We start from the raw sequence: 20,888 nt of genomic DNA, 5'->3' as shown, positions 1-20,888 counted from the left end.
GCTTTGTACCATAATCACATTAGAGATTTTCTAGATACTCCAGATCTGTGGTTAATCATAGCAGTTGCAGGTAACTCCTTCAAAATAGGGTATTTTAGGCTTCAAAGCTGCTAGTGTCGTGATAAAGAAAGGCCAGAGGTGATACCTTCTTTTGCATCTATAAAACAACCTGTTAAGGTTTTCTACCAGTTCAGACTATGAGCACACTCACCTATGCCCAAGGACCTATACAGATGCCTCACCTGTCCTCAGAACTGATTATGGACATAAAGCTCTATAAAAAATAAATTAAAATGAAAATTAGAGCTCCATATTTAAAATGTGTTAACTTCATGATTGGCAGGTATATGCTGTGCACTTTTAAATAATTAGGACTATTTCCTCTCATTAATAGTTGAAAGTTCAGTAAGTCCATGCAGCAGCATAATAAACTCTTCATTGTGCCACTAAATCTGAATCCAAGCTCTCAATTTTAACAGTGAACCAGATTCAGACACCACATCCAAACCCATAAAGTCATATTACCTGGCCTAAACAATTAAATCTGCACAATGAAGCAGTGCGATTTTTTTTCCCTATGTACAATTCGTCCAGCTTCACAAGTCTTTCAGAGGAGAAGAAAGGTTTTCTTGGCGAGAACCTAACACTTGAATTAGTATTTAAATATTTGTACTTAAATACCCAAAAAGGCATTTAAGAGGTCTGGTTGAATAAAAATTATAACAGTTAACATAATAAAACATATTACAGATTTTCTGGTTATTCCTCTGTGTGCCAGGAATGAGTAGGGCACACTTAGGGGTGACATGAATGCTGTCTTTGCTTGACCTCTTTGGTGGAGCTGGATGCTGTTGTCTTTGCAAAGGATGCCAGTAAAGGGATTGTGATTTATACAAATGGATCTTCTAGCAGTTCAGCTGAAATCTTTCTTGTTGAATTTGAAGGTCATTCCTGTGTTTCTCTCCACAAAATGGATTCAGAATTGGGTTAATCAAAATGCTAAGTATCACTAAAATACGAGTATGTGAGCTCTCAGTGAATAATCGCTTATTCTGTGCTTCTGGAGAGCAAAGCTCTCTGTCTGTCTAGAGTTCCTTGATCATCTTCATATTTACCATACTGCAAAGCTTTCTTATTACTGGGTTTCTGGGTTTTTTGCTTTGCCTTGAGCTAACTTTCTTTTCCAGTTGAAAATGTCATTAGAAGTAACAAATGTTTCTTTGTTTTTTTGTGTTTTTTTTTTTCATCCCATACAGTGTGAAAGGAGCAGATGCTGGCAACGTGATCAGACTATTTGTACCAGATATTGGGATGTTCATTGCTAGTCTGACAATATGGCTCATCTGCCGCAACATGTTTCAGAAGCCAGTAACCGAGGATGCAGCACAGTGCAACATGCAATTTGAGAATGAGGAAATGGTATCAAATACGTATTTCTATCTGTATAGCTTTTAGCTAATAGTGAGCTTTGGCATTCCTGTCTGAGATGTGTTCTGAAATGGTTTCATGAGGACTGGGTATGTGAACTTACTTTCAGGAAACTAAACCATAGTTTTTAAAGTGGAAAAGCTACAGTTGTTATTATCTTGAGAAAACAAAGCAGAATATGAAAAGTGGTAGATATACTACTGAGTTTTCCAAATTGTTTTGAGTTAAGAAATTATCATGACAGTCAATCAGAAGTTGTTTCTTCACCAGAGCTTCTGGTTAAGTCTGACAAGGTGGTTTTGCTATGTACATTGCTCAGTTTCTTAGCATCCATATTTCCAAACTTGCTATCCAAGAATAACAGCAGCATCTGAGTGATTATCAGAAATGACTCTTAGGAGAAGGGAAGAGACACTGTGCATGATGTTCATGGAAGGAGTTATCTAAAACTGTGGTCATACTCAGTGAGCTTGAGAGTAATTTTCAGGAATGGCTTAGCTGGAAGGGTTGGTGTGTTTGCTGTGTATTTTACTAGTGGAAAGAAGAATGGCAGAGATACTGAATGCAGAAAAATCCACAGAAAGAGGGAAAGCATTTTATAATTTAAAAAGCCACAGTGGGAATTTAGCCCAGGGTGCAGAGAAATTTCTACTACTAATCTTAACATGTTTTGTATCAGACTGTCTAGTGTGCCTTGGGTCTCACTTTCTGTCTTCTTTTATGTATGGGTGGAATGTTTTTTTCTTTACTCTTGAAACTCCATTTTTAGGGGAGACAGTGGCAATTTGCTCATTTCAAATAGAAATTGCACTTTGAAGTGGGCAAAGTATTTAGGGGGATTAGCTGCCCGTTTTGGTGCCGCTATTGATAGAAAAAAAAAAGCCTCTCTGCACGTTGCCGTGTTGTCTGGGTTGTGGTATTGCCAGAAGCTGGTCGAGTTTCTAGCACATGAGAGATCACTATCAGGGCTGTGCTTTATACTCAGTTGCAGTTGTAATTCTTATGGGCTGTCCTGGCAGCTGAAGATTGCTGAAGGTTGCAGCTTTTAACTACACATTGGATGATATGTAGGCCTGGGTCTGATGAGCATACGCAAGGTTTTGCTGTGTCTTCTGGAAGCCAGTTTTATCAGCCTTAAATCTGCTTTATTGTTGGAGCTGTGCAAAATGGATTTAGCAGCAGGCTAGAATCTGGGGCTATACACATAAGGGGAGATGTTTGAAGTATTAAGTAGTGTGGCTAATTAGCATGTGTTGTGTTCAGCATGTCTCTTTTAAAAGAGTTGCATTTTACCAAAGTGGGCTCTAACTGACTTCTTTGAAGCCCTTGATCCTCCTGGAAAAAAAGCATGCACGTGCACAAAACGAGAGTAATCTGACAGCAGAAGCTCAGAAGAAAAAAAAAAGGGCATGCTTAGGTTCTTCTGAAACCAGACAACTCTGTTCAGATACGCACTTTTTGTTTTGTTCAGAGGAGAGCCTGAGCCTCTGAAGCCTGAGTCTGGGTCGAAGGGAGCTCAGTCTTGCAGAGTGGATGGGTGCTGGCTTGCAGGCAGGGTTCCATAGTCACGTGCCTGGAATGCAAGGAAAAAACCTGAGCTAACAGACACTGATTACATAGCACAGTGTAGCTTTAAACTAGATTTGTCCTAGACTGGCTACCTCAAGGCAATCCACTCGGGCAACTAAATGGGCCAGGATATTCCACAAAGGAAGAGTATGGGGGAGAAGGAGAAAATTTTGACTGCAAAGAAATATTGATACTGGGCAAATAGAAATCTGTGTAAATATATTTTACTTCTTCACATCAAAACACCGTGAATATTGTTTATGTTCTGTAATCTGTATGTATTACAGAATATTTAGTGGACACAGCAGCAGTGTTTAGGTTGAGTGACACCCAAAACTCTATCACAGACATTTTTTTAAAAGAGGAGTAATAGTTATTGTTGTATGAGGTGATCCCCAATGCTTTAAGGAATTCTGATCTTCAGAGCTGAAATGATGAATCTGCATCAGAATAACCTGCTTGTTTTTTAAAGATGGAGTGAAATGGAAAGTGGAAAATTAAATACCTCTTAAACACGTTTTTCCAAACCTCAGTTTTCTCTTTCTAGGTGTCTGCACATAACATCCTGGAATCATTTCTGCTAGTTAGGAGGAGGCTGCAGAAGCAGAATCTACTAGGAATATGTATTTGGCAGGACTGACTGTAAGGAACCTAATGCATATGCAGAGCATGCAGCTGAATGTCTGAATTTGGGAGAATACTGGCATGATCTAAAATGAGTCCAAACTGTGTGGATTTCACATGATAATTTTCAGTTCTTCCTTGTTAGAGTATAGTGGAAAAGGGAAAACTAAGTGATCAGTTCTTTGAATTTTGCATTAGCTGACTGATGCCTGTGGCTGCATGTTGGTGCAGCTCTCTACAGATGCTTTAACTCCATTGAATTAAAAAACATGAAATGAGTTGCAGCAGTAACTGCCCTACAAACAAATACTTCAGGAGAAGTGTTGAGCTTGGTACTGTGCCTCCAAGGGAAACAGTCCTGGGTTTGTTAGACCAGATTCATAGCCAGTTCCAGAGCTGAAGAGCTTTTGCTGAGTCCCTGCCACCAGTCATCAGAGATTTGTGGTACAAGATTTTTTTAAGGATGCATCAGTTAATTTAAACAGACTCAACAGAGCCATAAGAGAGGTGACTTTTCAGATTGCTACATGTGTAGCCATAGATGGCTGTATAGATCAAGAAATCAGCACTATGACTTCCAGGCAAATGCAGAGGGTTTGTCTTGAAGCTTTACCTTTTTGCATGAAATTATTTACATTGAGTGATTCTCAGACCTCTTTGCTTTGAGGGAGACTGAAATACTATGGAAGTAGGCATAATTAAAAAAGAAAGGTTAATCTATGTACTCCTTCCAAAATTTTATGTATAATAACACCTGTTAAATATTTTTTTAATACTTCTAAAAGTGACCTTTTCAAAGCTCTATGTGAATCCATCATATTTCAACGGCTATATGGGCACGCTGAAAAAATGTCTGGAGTTGATAGCAGTTTGTGATACTCAGTTATGCTGCGCTTCGTCATGGCAGTAGCCTCCAGAAACCAGCTGTGGAGTACAATGGATCAGATTGCTCATGGATTGAGATGCTATTCAAAATAAGAAAAAGTATCAGAATCCAAATTAATGACAACAAGGATTCATTGAAAAAAAAAATGTCCTACCTCATTACACTGCATCCAACTTTAAGGGAAACAGATCTCCATCAGAAATGTGTGTTCTCTAAACAGAACTGGGGCAGGAGGCTATAAGGCAGTGAGACTTTCAATTATTTGTAAGTAACGTTATCCCAGGAATAAGCAAAGAGTGTGGTTTTAATTAACAGTGAGTCATGAAGTAGGAAGGTCTGCCAGATACCAGGCTGCAGTCCAACTCATTACCACCCCTAAATGGTTGCACACTTGGAGAAAACGTGTCTGCAGGCCTTTTTTATTAGGGCTCAGAAAATTTAAAGCAGGTGAATTCAGCTGGAGGCAGGCCCAGATTGCAAATGCCGAAAAGCACAATGCCAGTCACAAGGTGTAAAAGGTGGAAGAAAATAAGAAAGAACAGTTAACTCCCAGCTGCAGCTGAAAGTATGACATTTTTGATTTGGTGCAGATGGTTTATATGCCAAAATGTAGATACGGTGTATACAGTCTGATAGGTATTAGAAAGGAAGTAGCTTTTTCTTGAGGCTCTGGATGAATTGCCTAATATTGTAAGTGACGGTGGTGGGGAGGAAAATCCTTCTGAGACTGCACAACTTAAACTTTAGAAGAGGTGTTGATCTTAATTGAAATATACAGTTGTAGTCTTCAATGCAACTTCCTCCCACGGCACTTGATGCCTTGCCCATTTGAGCTTGTTTCTCATCCATGTTCTTCTAGAAAGCAAATGAGACCACTGGGTCTGTACTTCATCCCATAATCTGCGGCAAGCTTGATCCCAGAGCCTCCACCCCTTGTCTTTTCTGTGGAAGGGAGAGATTTGTATGGGAGCTCAAAAAGAAGGAAAGAAAAAAAAAGAAAAAAAGGAAAAAAAAAAAGAGGAAAATGTTTTAAAATAAACTAAAGTTTGGGAAGAATGTGAGGAGACCTTGGCTTGAAGTCAAGATATTGGACTGGAGTCAGGAAGACCAGCATGGTTCTCACTTTGGCCACAAACTTGGTTTGTGTCCTCGAGTCTGTTACTTCATCTGTCTCTCGGCTTTTGTGTCCCTTGGCAAATAGGAGCAGTAAAAATGCTCGGTTACCTAGCTTTGTCTTTCTAAACAGTGACAGGGCTATTTGTCCTACGCCTACATTGGGCACGTAGTACCTCAAGAGCTCTCGTTTGGTCCAGCTGTCCCAGTGTAACTGCAATACATACAGGACAGAATGGATAGGTTCTGAGAGCTATGCAGGTATCCTGCCTTGTCCAAGGACTTCCTAATCTAGAAATTGCACATTTAGACCAGTATCCTCATCCTGAAACTAGTTGGTACCTTCTGGATCAGGACAGTAAGGAAGTAAAGGAATATTCTTTTTTTCCCCATCTCCAATGTAACAATTTATCCTGATCTCTCCTAGTCAAAAACTGGCTTTAATCCTTAAACATGTGGTTTCAAATCCCTTCCAAAAAATGTTGGTTTTAATTATAGCTACTCTGGATAATCTTGTTAAACATGTAATTATCCAGTCCCTTTTAAAACCTCATTAATTTCTTGGCTTCAGTGCCATCATGAAACAAGGACTTCCCCAATTTAATAAGTGCTCTCTGATTTTATTTTAAATTTAACACTCTTTAATTTTATGGAAGGTCCCTTGTATTACATGTTATAAACCAGAATGAGATGGTATAAGGGAAATCAAATGTATTTATTATCTTGCATATTTTTCCTTTTAAAGGTAAGCAATCCCTGTTCTTTTTTTCAGTTTCTTTTGTAATTTTCATTACTTTTTTCTGAACCAGCTATAGTTCTGCAGTATTTTCTTGAGCTACAGGGAATATCAACGTCTCAGCACTTCAGGCAAGGTCTTATTGTTGATTTTAAAAATGGTATTATGACATTCATTGTTAGAGATCGTTGGGTTGGATAATTCCACTAGCATATCACCTACCTGGATGACCTGTGTAATATGCATAATGAGTTCAGCTTAGAGCGCAGGTCTGAGAAAGGTCTGATGTCCCAGTCATAGAATCATAGAGTGGTTTGGGTTGAAAGGGACTTTAAAGATCATCTAGTTTCTGCCATGGGTAGGGACACCTTCCACTAGACCAGGTTGCTCAAAGCCCCATCCAGCCTGGCCTTGAACACTTCCAGGGATGGGGCATCCACGGCTTCTGTGGGCAACCTGGTCCAGTGTTTCACCACCCTTACAATAAAGATTTTCTTCCTAATATCTAATCTAAATCTACCCTCTTTCAGCTTAAAACCATTACCCCTTGTCCTATCCCTACAGGCTCTGCTAGAAAGTCTATTCCCATCTTTCTTATAAGCCCCCTGTAAGTAATGAAGTCCTTGTATTTGCTAGCACCTTGTCATTTTTCTTGCCTTCAGATGCAGAGATGTCCTGTGAGCTGTTTGCACTGGTGTCCATGACCCTGTCTAGATAACCGTTCCAGTTTTCTTTAAGGCTGTGATGAGTATATTTTTCCGGAGATGATTTGTGTTTATCTAAATTTAGTTTTATTTTACCAGTATCAAACATTCACTGATTGATTAGCTCTCACTGATGTGGGAGTCTTTGGCCCTGATTTCTCTAAATACCTTCTTCCCATATGCAATTTTTTCTCCTTCAGTGTTTGCTTCACTTCAGAAAATTCTACAGGTGATAAAGAAGGAAAAAGGACTTCTTAGAGAGGGTTGGAACTTCTTGGCTTCTTTTATCTTCCTGATGACACGTCTTTTATTCATATATTTTCTTCTTATGTCATCTCTGTTTAGCACAGCATTGGCTTAATTTTTCTAACTGGTTATAAATATTTCTTTGGTCTGGACCGGTCCAAACCCAGTTGCTCTTAGTGTGCTTTGAACATCATGTAAGTAGGATTTACTACCTTATTTCTTGGTTTAAAAAGAGTAGGTGAGGCTCCCTTATCGCTTTGCTTGTGATGTTTGTAGTGGTGAAGTTTGCCAGACCTTACCCAGCTGCCTCCCTCAGTAACAATTCTAATGCATCTCATCTTAACAAGGGTCAAAAGTTTACAAGTTACATTAGCTTCTTGTTTTGATGCACATGTCTTTGGATAAGTCTTAACACAAATACATAATTATACTACAGCAGTGCCTCAGCTACATAATGTTACATAAAGCAATACATTATGTATTACCAAACGTTGTTAGCCTGTTCAGCATGAAACTTAGCATCCACCTGTCCTGTTTGGTTAAAAACATGACATGATGAAATTCTTCTTGTGGCAGCTCTTCACTGGGGTTACTGGTTTGCTCTTCTAACAGTCCTCCATTCCAAATTTTGAGATACAGAAGTGTTAATTAGGAGATGAAAATCCTAGAATACAATTGCCCTTAGACAGTATAAATGATGAATAACAGTACAAGAAGGAATCTCTTGGATCACAGGATTCAGTCTGCTGCTACTGCAGGCAGCTGTATCACACAATTCCCTCTGGAAGGTAGGAAGCACCATCTTGAAAACAGGGCAATTTTTCTTGATCCCGTTGCTCCTGAAAGGACCCTGTTCTGTAATTTTGCTTTTCTGGTGGTTAGAGAATGTCTAATTTTTATTGTACATGTATTCATAACTGCATTATAACCCATTTAGTTATTCTGCTCTTTTGCTTCAATACACTGTTTCCTTCTCTAGCATTTATTTCTCAGGTATTTTTGGAGGAAAACCCCCCATATTTCTTTAAAGGTTGCTCTTCAAGACAAAAGAAGTCGAGTAATTTTGGATCCTCTTGTAGATTGGATGTCCCATTCTGCTGTTCATCCCAGTAATTTGTGGCTTTTCAGGGTGGTACTGGAGAAGTACCCAAGCCACTTTGGTATGAGCTGAGGCAATACTGCAAATACCACAGCACCATGGTTGGGCTATTTATTGTCCTTAGGAAGATGGATAATGGTACAGTGCATCTGTCTCTTGGTCCAGGAGTTAGTCCATATGGATGCTGTGCTGCTTCACATATCTACGCTAGGTCATTTAGAGTTTCTACTGCATTGTGCCTTGTAGTCATAACCCAGCTCTTCCTATTTCCTTTTTGCTAAAAAACATGTTTAATCATCTGAGGCCAAACCACTGAACTCTGTCTGTGAATTTCCCTCTCTTTTGCATTTGGTTTGTATGCCTGACAGATTTTTGAAGTCAAAATGTGATGCTGTATTTCCATATTGGCCAACTGGGTCTTGTGCTGAAATCACTTGCTGTTTGCTCAGGTGCAATAGTACACTGGGAAGTGAAATAATCTTTGGCCCTCTCACTACAATATCTATTGTATACAGGATTTAATGAGTTGTCTTCCTGTTATCCTGCTTCAGAACTGTGCTTGTCTTTATTAATTTATTTTTCATTTCCTCTAAGTCACTGAATGCCTCTGTCCCTATGTGCTTCCAGTAAATAGCTGATCCCTTTTTGTAACAAATAACTCTCCCACAGGAGATTTTACTGTGGAAGTGTATGTCATTTGTTACTGTCAAACACCGCAAACGCACCGAAAGTTGTTTCTGATGATGCATCCCTGATGTGTAGGCCTTTAACCCAAGCTTTAGCACACTTGAGATCTATCAGTGATGAAACTTTTTATTAAGATCTATAGGACTTAATTTAGGATTTTTCTTTTCAGTGATTCAAGTAATAAAAATTTTACATTATTGTTTAAATTAAAAAATATTTCTATCTCATTTATGTCACACTTACCAAATGACCATTGCAATTGTCTCAACACTTGATTAGCCTAGCTCATTTATCAGGGTCTTCCCCTGAAAGTTACCCAGTTTTCTTTTTCTAGTCTGGCTTGCAGCATGCAGCCCTCCCTCCATGCACACCCCCTACACATGACACGTGTAGAGTGGCGGTCACCTTGGCTTTCTGTAGACCCGTCTGAGCTCCCTTTGAGCACCACATGTATCTCACACAAGAAAGCCTTGCAGAAGGTACTTTTGCTAGGCAGCCCCATTTCTGTAGAGCTCAAGTTCAGTTACATGTGGGCATCGTTTATGTGGAAATTTTAGCATCTAGCCTGTGGCAGAAAAAGCAGGGAAATCTGCTTCTCACATGCTGATACTTTCAGAACAACTGTGGACCTCTTCACTTTGTTGCAGAATTGGAAATTCAATAAATTATTACTTTAACATAGTTTAATATTGACTGCAGGTTAAAACTACGTTTATAGTTTTATCATTTATATTGCATTAAGGGCTTGCAGTTCCTTCGATGATAAAACAAGTAGCAGTTGAATTTCTTCTCCAGCTTTTGTACTTACAGCTGGGTCTGTCTAAAGAATATTGTATTATTTTAATTATTTTTTCTATATACATTTATGTATGCACATATATATGTGGTGCTCCTAAAGGCAGGTATGTAATGAATTCCTCCTACTTATGTAGCTATTTCATTTCTAATGGTAAAGGTTAAAGACCTTTTTTTTTTTTTTTTTTTTTTGGCGGGGGGGTGCGGGGGCGGAAGAAGGCTTTTAGAGCAAGCTTAAAACTAAGAACTCATTCATGTTATGGGATGTTCCATCTAGATTGACTACACCAGCTTCGGCACTACAGAGGCAATCAAACTAAAGGAAAGTGATAGTAGAGAGAGTCTATTTCTATAGTTCTGCTGGCACAATTGAATCAAATAGCTTATCTCGGATGACTCATGAGCCAAACTGTTCATTAAGTTGTTTTTTTAAATGAAAAGGAAGTTCAGAAAGTTAGGCATAGTAACAGCTTGAACAGACTTATAAAAGGTGTCTAATAAATTGTACCTGTGCTACTCTATCACAGCTAAGGAATAAAAATAGGATCTCTGATTAGAGATAAAGAAATAGTTACAGAAACTGGTAACTTAATTCTGCCAGAGAGAATCATGGTTTTGCAGTAACAGTGTCACCAGGGAGCCATGAGTGTGTGCCTGGGGGCATGCAGACTGCAGGGCAGCATAAAGACAATCCAGGGGACTTTAAAGAAACTGGTGTGGCTGTCAGGAGCAGGTGTTAGAAGACTGTGCTGATGTATGGGATGCTACAGCTAGAGTAGTTCTTGTGAAGATTGATTAAAATTGCCAGGTCAGACCATGCGGTCTACATTGCGACTTGCTCGCTTTTGTCTCCTTGCAAAGTGGGTGCACCTGTCTTTTCTGCAAGCCAAACTACACACCTTCAAGCTAATCCAGATCATGAAAGTACTTCACTGGTATCACCAGCAATAAATAACATCATCTACCATGATGTATGACTCTGCCATTGTTCCAAACCTGTGTACCTGTAGCTGTTTTGGTAAGGCTGCAGGCGGTCCCAAGAAGGAGCAGGCTCTGGGAAGTGGCTGGGTGCTGGGGTGAGCCCTGCAACAAAACTCACACACTTCTCCTCTGGAGGTTGCTTGAGGCTGTCCTTCACAGAAGTACTTGCAGAGCACAACCACATGACGAGCAGGTTGCCTTAGGAGCATAGCAGTAGTGCCATGCAATATATTTTCAGGTTGCATTTCTGCCACCTGCAATTGAGACCCTTGGAAAACACAGTGTCATCTTGACATTGTTTGATAATGAGGCTCATTACTGCATCTCTATGACTTTTTAAATGCTTACATAATACATAGATAAATTGACCAGACACAGCAGGATCCACGTAACCTTTGTTACAAATTCTAGAGGCAACATGTTAAGAACTGTGAACTTCATGTAACTATGTTTTTCTCAGGCTTCTTTTTTATTTTGTCACTCTCCTCTGTTTGTTTCCTGGTTCTGGCTGGGAGGAAATGTCAAAATAGTGCAAAAGACATTATTTGTGCAGCGTTTCTGAGCCAAATGGAAGGAGGAAGCACCTGAACAGTCATGAGTTCTTATTCTTGTGAGCTTAGCAGTGCATGCTTGAGAGGTCCCAGTAATTAATGCAATGCATTTGCAGGGATGGGAGTTGTGTCCATTCTGATACTTGTATATCTTTAGTTGTAACAATCGTGATTACTTAATTTTTTTTTGCTTTCATTATTTGAATTTTTGAAGTTGTGTCCTCTCTAGAATCAAAAAGTCAATAAATGAGCAAATTTGTGTTTACAGACAAAATACCACTAAATGTAAGTACAAAGCAAGGAGTGTTCTGAAGGAAGAATGGGGTTTAGGTTGTAGTTAAGGCTTCCTGTTAGTAAATACATCTCTGGGACTAGAGGATATCTTTGTGTAGTAGTGTTTATACTGTACCAGATGAAACATTTAAAAGTTAGATGTTAATAAAGCAGCCCCCAGTAGTTAATGGACATTCTGGCCCTGGCCACAATAGTAGCTGCCATAGCTGCCACAGAGACTGTACTGTTTCCTTGCCTGTTCTCTATCTCAATTTGGCAGTTTAAAAAAGTGTTGTACAATAAATACTCCTGGGACTTCTACACAATTGCTGAAAAACCTAAACTGCATTTAGTTTGTTTATAAAAAGTCCTGGGGCCCTGCTCTGCAGAGCAAAGGTCATGGAAACACATGTCTATGGCTTCACAAATGCTCTATACGCCTTGAATGGAGAAGTTTATTTGATTTAATCAGCATCTACAGGGATCCTGTAATTGCATAATAAGTAATTTATTATGGAAGTAAAAGTATTTTTTTAACTGTAGCCTATGTAGCATGGGTTTGTAGCTTTAGACTAATCCACGTAGTAAAAAGAGCTTTGCAAAACAGTCAGGCTGAAGTAATGGTGTTCTGTGATGAGTGTGTACTTGCATGGCTATTTAATCATCAGAAAGTGTTAAAACAACAGGCACATTATCACCATGTTGGATGTAAAATTTGTTCACTGTTTGCTTGCCTTCAGCAATTTGAACTGCTCAATGTGCGAAACTGGATTGGGCCGTCCCAGATAATCCAGCTGGTGGGCTGTGAATCCAAAGTTTGTCTTTTTGACATACCCTGGAACATGGCCTTTCAGCTACTTCAGGAAAGGAACATGGTCTTTCAGCTACTTGACTTCACCTTGGATACTGGATTACAAACAGATATGTTTGTATACAAAAAAATATCAAACCTGTAGTTGTTTAGTTGTCATAGTGTTTTCACTGAAATAATCATCAACTGGGTCATGAATGACACCACTGGGAAGTAGACAGAATAAGGTATCATCCTTAAAAACACTTGCAGATAGGGAAGAGAGAGATACGGAAACTAACCCACCTCTTCGAGGATGCGTGCTGGTGCAAAGCCCTGGTCTCTGAAACCGTGCAATCCTTGCACAGCCATGTCATTGATAGTTCAGGATGTGCTGAAAATTGCAAAGGCATATGCACGTGTTCTGGAAAAATTTCTGGGACTGTAGAGTATGGTTCTGTTGATGATCAGGTTTTCCCATTCACTAACTTGTCTTAAACTGAGGAGAGTAGTTGAGGAACCTCAACTCCAAACAGACTTTTGTAGTTTTAGAAGGAAAACCTGGGAAATCACTTTGGTGTTTGCTGAGGTTCAGAGTGCTGATGTTTTCTTTCCAACAGCCAGTGACCTCAGTAACACCAGAAGTAGGTTGTTCTGCATTTCCCATGAGCATTTGTGAGGTCCTAACTTTTATGTAGAACTTGGAATTCATATTTTCATATATAAATAAAAGTGAAAATACAAGGAAAGTTAACTTCTTTATCAACATTGCAAGCTTTTTGCTATGCATGAAGTGTGTAAGCCTCAGTCCATGGAAATTTTGGACTATCATCTCCTTCTCAGCTTTATCTTGGTCCAGTAAAATATCCTATTCCCTAGTGCTTCTCCCTGGGAGTGCTGTGTCATATGTGTCAGTACTAGATTATTAATACTGAACTCTTAAGACAAAATGTAGCCTAAAAGTCCTTCAAATCAATGAAGCAAGAGTGATTAGCCTGGTCAAGTTAAAAAATTATGGTTCTAGTTATCATGATAGGAAAATCCAAACACCCATTTTGAGGAGATAAAGGTGTGAAATTGGGCATTTGGCACCTGATGTGAGGGAGGCAGGTAGGGGGAAGAGACAGAAAAGGATATCAAGTCCCACCTTTCATGGGATTGTTTTTATGTGGTTTTCTTACTTCTGTGTCCTCATTTTTATTTTGTTGTTTGAAGGTATTGTTTATTTTCCTCCAATTTACACTTAAAATATTCATCTTGTTCATTTTCCCCTCAAGAACCTTTTCTGCTTCTGAATGGATAGCATTTTATTGTTTACTTTTGTGACTCTGCAGACTTATATTTCCTGTTCCTACATATGTATGTAAGTGCCATCTCAGCAATTTAGAGAGAACTGCCGTTTAGCTAAAGCTGTAATAAATGTGTGACTCTTGTCTTCATGTTCAACATAGATTCGTGGTATTCACAGAGGTATGAGTCCTGACAGTTTCCCATGGAATAATATTTATTTTGAAATTATTCCTACACATTTTCTGTAAATGATTCAACATTTTAATGCATATTTTCTTCAGAAAATTGAAAACATTAGTTGAAGAAATAAGGATCTCCTTCACATAGACCCATGTATAGTAGGTGTGCCATTTTTCATAACCTTTAATTGTCCAGCAGTCTCACTCATTCTCTTTTGTTTGGGATATGAACACTATTGAAGTTTTTGCTGTTCACTGGTCATACAAAGCACAAAGCACAGAGCACTACAGCCATTCCAGGAGGAGCAGGATTGTGCCCAACAGCACTAGAGGAGGGGTAGATTCATCTAGCAATTACAGCACAAGCAGAAACGATCGTAACTTTTGCCCTTGGTATGGCTTTCTCATGGAAACAGCTGTGGCAGAAGAGCCTAATGTGTCATTCAGGCTGCTGTCAGCATCGTTTCTGAATATTTAAGCAGCTCCTGTTTAGGTAGGAGATCGGATGTGAGCAGCAGTGATGAACAGACAGAATACCTTTTTGTGCTGCATGGCTCAAAATGTGATGAGTGCATGTTTGGGCTGCCATCTCCTTTCCATTATTTTGCTGAGAGCTGTATAAGTGAACAACAACGAAGGTGACAATAACGAAGCAATTGAAGTGCTAGTATACACCATTTATAATGGGTATAGCTAGTGAAATAGCCAAATATGTCCAAGAGGAAGGCAGATTTCCCAGATCAGCCCTGCTGTATTTAATACGTATTTCATTGTCTGTAAAACAGGTACTCTTGAGAATAAGCAGGCTTTTTCTGGGCATTCACAACAGTGTTAATGCTCCGAAGTAACAGGAGAAAGTCGGCACCAAGCTTAGAGGTGAAATGCAGGAGTCCACAGGGAATTTTGTTCCTTTGGGAATCCACATAACGAAATGGTACTGAAGAATCTGGTTAAGTAGACTGAGAGTTCAGCCGTCCCTAATGCAATCTTATCTATTGGTGTGGAATTTTTTTGCTGCCAAAGGTCACCAATAAATATAAAACTGCTATTCTGATAAAAAAATACCAATACTCTCTCTTTCTTACTTTCACACACAGAGATACTGCTTGGCCAGAACTGGTGTTAGCTAATACAAGTTCAGATTAGTGCCAAAGAAGCTATGCTGTATTACACTAAGTGAGAACCTGGCTCAAAACTATAACTTTTTTTTAAAAAAAAAAAAAACCACACATGCCCCTATGTGTCTGTGAATGACTAATTTTTCCATAAATTGTATCTTTGGGTGGGCCTCTTGCTAATCCTGCAGATTCTCACCATGGGCTGATGATTTAGTCTGCATCACTCAATAGCTGTGTATGTCTTCTGGTCTCCAAGATACGATGGAGACTTGCTGGTGAAGGCCACTGCCAAATCCTAACAAACTGCTCAAGTACGAGGGGCCTTTACATGTTTCCTTCTTTTCCTTTTTCCGCTGTGTAGTTCTCAGCCACTGGTCTCATTTTCAATGCTAAATTGTTGCAGATCATCCAAGCTTTCACTACTTCTCTCTTGCTCACTTTTTCTCCATTTCTTATTCTCTTCCTGAGCCTCTGCTTAGTGTGTTTTTTCTCTCCTAAACTGCCCTTCATTCACCAGTGAGCTATCTGTCTATTTATTTCACCCCTTGTTACCCTGTCTCAGATCACTCCTACCTGCCGCATTCTAGGTTTGGTATTTAAAGTCCAAGAAAGGGTTCATGGGGAAGGGTTTTGAGATTTGTTGAGGAGTATCAACGGGAAGGCACTTGTGTTTAGTGGCTGGAGATTATACTTGAAGCCACTGAGCCAAAGAGGAGTTTAACAGGTAGTAGAAAGATGGAAAGAAAGCTGAACAAACCAAACCAAATTTCATGTAAAAATGAACAAGCAACCTGTCAATGCACACGTAGGACTGCAGTCTTTCTAAGAGACAATGCTTAACATCGTTTTCTACTAGTGACAGATCTGAAGCAGGAGCCATCAATGTACAACTCTAGCTTTAGTACATCTTTCTTAACTCTCTTGTTACCTGCACGTAGTCAAAGACTAGAAGACTTCATTGTTGAATAAGATACGCGTGGTTTTTAATGTCAAATTGCTTTGTGTCCCTGTCTCTCTTTTGCATTCTTGTTCTCTTTCCCCCCTTCTCCTTCAGGCTGTAAGAGAAAAGTTAGAGCCAGATGATGCTTTGATATATGAAGAGGATCTGGATGATGAAGACTGTGGTGAAGCAGAATTTGAGGAAACCATGAAATTAAAACTGCTGCGTAGAATCGCCTCCCTAGCATCCAAACTGAGGGAGTTTATTGGCAACATGATAATCACCACTGGAAAAGTTGTTGTTACAATTTTACTTGGTTCAGCAGGTTGGTGCATTTGAAAAATTTCCTTCAGAGCTCATTAGATTATGCATTTAACAAATGACTTATCAGCGCTTTGGCACCTGTGGGAATAATGGAAATTTTTAAGGGAAAAGGAATTGCTACTGATTTTATTTAAATTAACTTTTTGGCAGGCATTGGGATATGCTGAGTGGCTTAATTTTTTTGTACTAATACTGTGTGGCCCTTTCATTCTATTTACAACTTTCACAGTTGCTGTTACAACCAAATAGTTGCATGTTGTAAGTGACTATATATTATATATATAAAAAAAAACAACAATGTGAATTCATAGATTTGGTTCTATTGCTTCCAACTGCAAAAAGTATCTGTATTCACATAGCCTTAAAACAAACAAACAAAAAAAAAAAACCAAAGACAACCAAAACCCCAGGAAAGATTTAATAGGTTGACCATGTAGGGTATAAAAAGAGGGATAAGCAGATTTACGTTGTGTTTTGAAGTGGTTGAAAAAAATAGAGGTCTTGCTATGATATAGCCAACCTTTTTGTAAGACATTTGATTTAGTACCACGTAAGCAGCTACAGCTAGAATGGAAGTGTACAAAATCACTGTAGGTTGTAAGTAATGAATGCAAAATTGGATCATACAATTGTAAATTAGCATTTATCTGCCTACACACGTTTGAATGGAGTCTTTAGATATAAAGTGTAAGTACCAAGTGTGTAGTTAACACACGAGTATACTAGTATATGAAGGTAATACAATAGTATAAAAAATATTTCATATTGAATTACAAAAGCTGATCAGGTGTGGCCCTTTTAGTAAGGCATATCTTTCAGTAAGGTAAGATTAGCTGACAGCCTTACATGTAGCCAAATGCAAAATAATAAATCCAAAAAGGGGTGGCAAATATGTTATGTGGATCACCATGGGCCTGATGTCAGGGAAGAGTGATGCATTAAAACAAATAAAATAATAATAAAAAAAAAGCCTGAAGCCATTCAGAAGTTGCATGGGTAGGCATCACCGTGTGTGAGGATGAAGCAGAAGGATCATGCAGCAGTGGCAGGGGACAGTTTCTTCTGAGTGGTGATGACCAGCCTGTCTGCAGAACTCCAGCCTACATGGAGAGCCAGGAGGTATTTGGAAGAGAGTTACAAAAAAAGGACTTGAGGTCTGGAAAGCCTGTGTTCCAGAAAGAGACTTTGAGCTTAATTAGTTAAATACTTCCTTCCTCACTGTGCCAAGAAAAAAAACAAAAACATAAAAAGATGAATGGTGATTTGACTGCAGCCTTGAAGTACTGACAAAGGTACAAAATGCCTCCATTTTTTTAACGGACATCTAATCTAGTATAATTTATAATATGAGCCAATAGTTAAGTGGTAAACCAAGGCAATTTCAGGCCAGAAATAAATTTTGAATTTTTCACAGCCAGAGTAATTTCCCATGATATAATAAACTTACTAATGGGTAGAGTGGATTCTCCTTCTCCTAAAGTGTTTAAATAAAGACAAAGTATCTCTCTGAAAGAAGAAATAAAATAGTTACGGGCTTGAGGCAGAAATTGCTGGGGGAAGTTTTATAGCCCCCATCATGAAGGCAGTTGGAACAGATGATCCCTGTGGTCCTGGCATCCTTTTAAATCTGTGGGCCTACAGAAACACCAGCAAGTTATATGCTGGAGCAGAGACAGAGTACCCTAGGCTAAAGACTTGGTCTCAAGCACAGTATGAAAGATCTGATGGTGAAGCTCAGGCGAAATGACTGTGGGTAAAAGTCCTTACAGTGCCTGAATTCAGTCCAACTGGGGACTGACCCCCAGAGCGCTGCCCCTAAAAAGCACAGCAAGGCAGCACCAGGCAGGATGCAAGGTCCTCCTGCCAGGGTGGGTGGCCCAGCTGCAGGGCCAGTGGGCATACCGGAGGCAGGGGGCCACCAGGAGCCTGCAGGTCTGTCCTGAGGAAAGTGGCTCCTAGACATGCACTAGTAAAACACTTAAAAATAAATTGAGGCTAGTGTTCCTGTTGGCTTCGGTACTGTTACTTTGGAGACTCCACTGAACTTCTGTGCTGGATGTAAGCTCTCGTATGTCATTTTCTCATGGTTGCCACTCTTAGACATGTATGTCATACCTGCTTCCTCACTTATTTTTGTAGAATACCTGCAGAGCATCGAGTCTCCTTCACCAGTTAGATGTTTTCATAAGTGAAACACTCTGCTGCATGTGCAAGAGCAAAAACATTATACATATGTGAGACAGCAGGGTCTTTGTCATATGTAAATTACAAGTTTCTAAGAGTTAAACATTTTTTAAAAAATAAAACATTTACTGAACATTCTCTAGATTTTATCTAGATCTCTTGTTTTCAACATATGCATCATGGGCTTTTTTGGTTTTAATAACTCAGGATATCTCACGGTTTATATGAGAGGGCTTTTCACTGTTCATCCATCATGCCATTTTAGCATCTTGCACTGAAAATTCATTTTGAAGTCTAATACACCAGTGCTTTCAGGCACTATTGGCTGGCCCTGCAGCCATGTTTCTATGGCTTGTGAAACGTCTTTACAAAGAGAAGATTTCATCTCAGAGGAAGGTCTGGAGAGTGGTTGTGTACTAAGTGCTAAGGTATGGCACAAGTGAACGAAAATAAGATCCTTCTCTTATAGTCTCAGAACTAATAGCAGTATTAAGAGCTAATTGTAATAATTAGCATAAACAGTAATTCGTTTAAATTGTTTAGTGCACTTCTTTTCAGACAATGTTTAACAAATGCTGATATTTCCCATACTTTTCCAACCCTCCATGTTTTTATTTTACAGGTATGATGGTGCCATCTTTAACCTCAGCTGTTTATTTCTTTGTATTTCTGGGGCTATGCACATGGTGGTCCTGTTGCCAAGCATTTGATCCGCTGATATTCAGCTGTCTGTGTGTGTTAATGGCTATATTCAGTGCGGGGCACTTGATTGGACTTTATCTGTACCAGCTACAGTTCTTTCAGGAGGTTGTTCCACCAAAAGATTTCTATGCCAGGTGAGGGAAATTCCTTTCCTTTTTAACTGTGGGCACATGTTGCCGTGCTCCATTATCACATGTTGATGCAAATGATCTTCCACATAATGCTTTGGTAAATGTTATGCATAACTTTGTGTTCAGTCTTGGAAGAGTTGAAGCATTTCAGGCTGAATGGTTTTGAAAGATAGCATGGTGGCAGTCCTGCCTGGGCGGTTGTATGCAGAGAGCTGGGGCAGGTTAGAAATGGGAATGGGATTTTGGTTTTAGTCATCCTCAGGTGTGAGTGCGAATGATTTGGCTGAGACAGGAGATGAAGGAAGTAGGTGGCAACATCGATGCAAAGGCAGTGTACACATGCACATTTTTTGGTAGAGGAAAGAAGTGCTCTGAGGTCTGTTGTCATAGTGTCTTAACTGGGGCAAAAGGCATGTGTGGTGCCTCAGTGCAGCGACTGAGGGCTGCTGTGGTACTGCACGTGCTGTGCATAATATTAGATTGTTAATATAAAAATTATCTCTGGTCGTGCAGAACATGCTGGTCTTACGTTCATACCAACAGCTACCTCACTTAAGTCAAAAAGCAGCATTTCTAGTTACTGCTGCAGTAAATATTGATGGGATGTGATTTCACTGACCCTTTATTTTTTTACATACTCTAATCTAAAATAAGATGAAGTCATAGTTGTATTTTACTCATTACTGCTTTTTTCCTGCTGGATTGCGATTGCAAATAGTTTCTTACGGTATGTGTTTTTAGTGCTGTAGTAATCCTTACATTAAAGTAAATGTAAATTTTATTTCTAGTAAGCCTATTGTTCCTTTTAAGTATTCTAAGTTGAAGGTGAAAGGGTGTTAGATGTACTGTGGAGAATCAATCAATGATTTATAATTCAATGCATCATTAAAAGCAGTAAAAATGAGCTGCCTAGCTACAGAAGGTGTTACTTTAGCACTTTTTTTGACATTTTATTTAGCACAGGTTAACAGGCGTGTGTTTTGTGATGTTGGAATTGCTGATTTGAGGGGGGCTGGTCGGGAGGGCATAAACATTACCTGAAAACCGGACAAGATCGGCTTCGTTTAGGTTCTTCTGCGCCACCTAGAGGTCAGTGTGGGAGAACGGGGGACTTCTAGTACCAACTAGGTAAAACGCACACGACTTCCCTAAAACCTTTATATTGCTTTCTCCTTGTATTAAGAAAGAAAACATGGGTTCCAAATTCTCAGCTATTTGGCTATAAGGATATAATCTCAAAATTTTTTATCCCCAGACAGCAATAACATTTTCTGAAGGAGAGGAAGTGTGTGTTTCATACCACTTTGCTAGAATACACGAGACTCTTTTCATACGCAACATTTGTAAAAGTCCCTTTTTTTCTTTTTAATGTTTTCCTAGTAATTTTAAATTACTTTAATTTTATGTACTTTATTTTTCAGTTAATTTAGTCTGAAGCTTACTTTCTGCATTTAGCTATTTTTTTGTAAATTCCACATTTTATGATAAAATTTCATTCAATACAAATATGCCACTTAGGCACTAATTTTTTGAAATTA

At 39.1% G+C, this 20,888-nt stretch overlaps 1 protein-coding gene across 13 annotated transcripts in view; it reads left to right on the top strand.

Moving 5' to 3' along the window:
• PIEZO2 (piezo type mechanosensitive ion channel component 2) overlaps positions 1–20,888 on the top strand; it is a 315,013-nt gene that overhangs the window by 171,119 nt on the left and 123,006 nt on the right. For all 13 annotated transcript variants that reach the window (XM_037380206.1, XM_037380196.1, XM_037380199.1 and 10 more), the window contains exons 5-7: positions 1,257–1,419; positions 16,124–16,334; positions 19,140–19,353. In XM_037380206.1, coding sequence (XP_037236103.1) covers positions 1,257–1,419; positions 16,124–16,334; positions 19,140–19,353 — 588 coding nt within the window. The remainder of the gene's footprint in view (positions 1–1,256; positions 1,420–16,123; positions 16,335–19,139; positions 19,354–20,888) is intronic.

This window comes from Falco rusticolus, chromosome 3 (genome assembly GCF_015220075.1).
Source record: "Falco rusticolus isolate bFalRus1 chromosome 3, bFalRus1.pri, whole genome shotgun sequence".
Lineage (NCBI taxonomy): Eukaryota > Metazoa > Chordata > Aves > Falconiformes > Falconidae > Falco > Falco rusticolus.
This window is presented reverse-complemented; position numbering and strand designations above follow the sequence as displayed.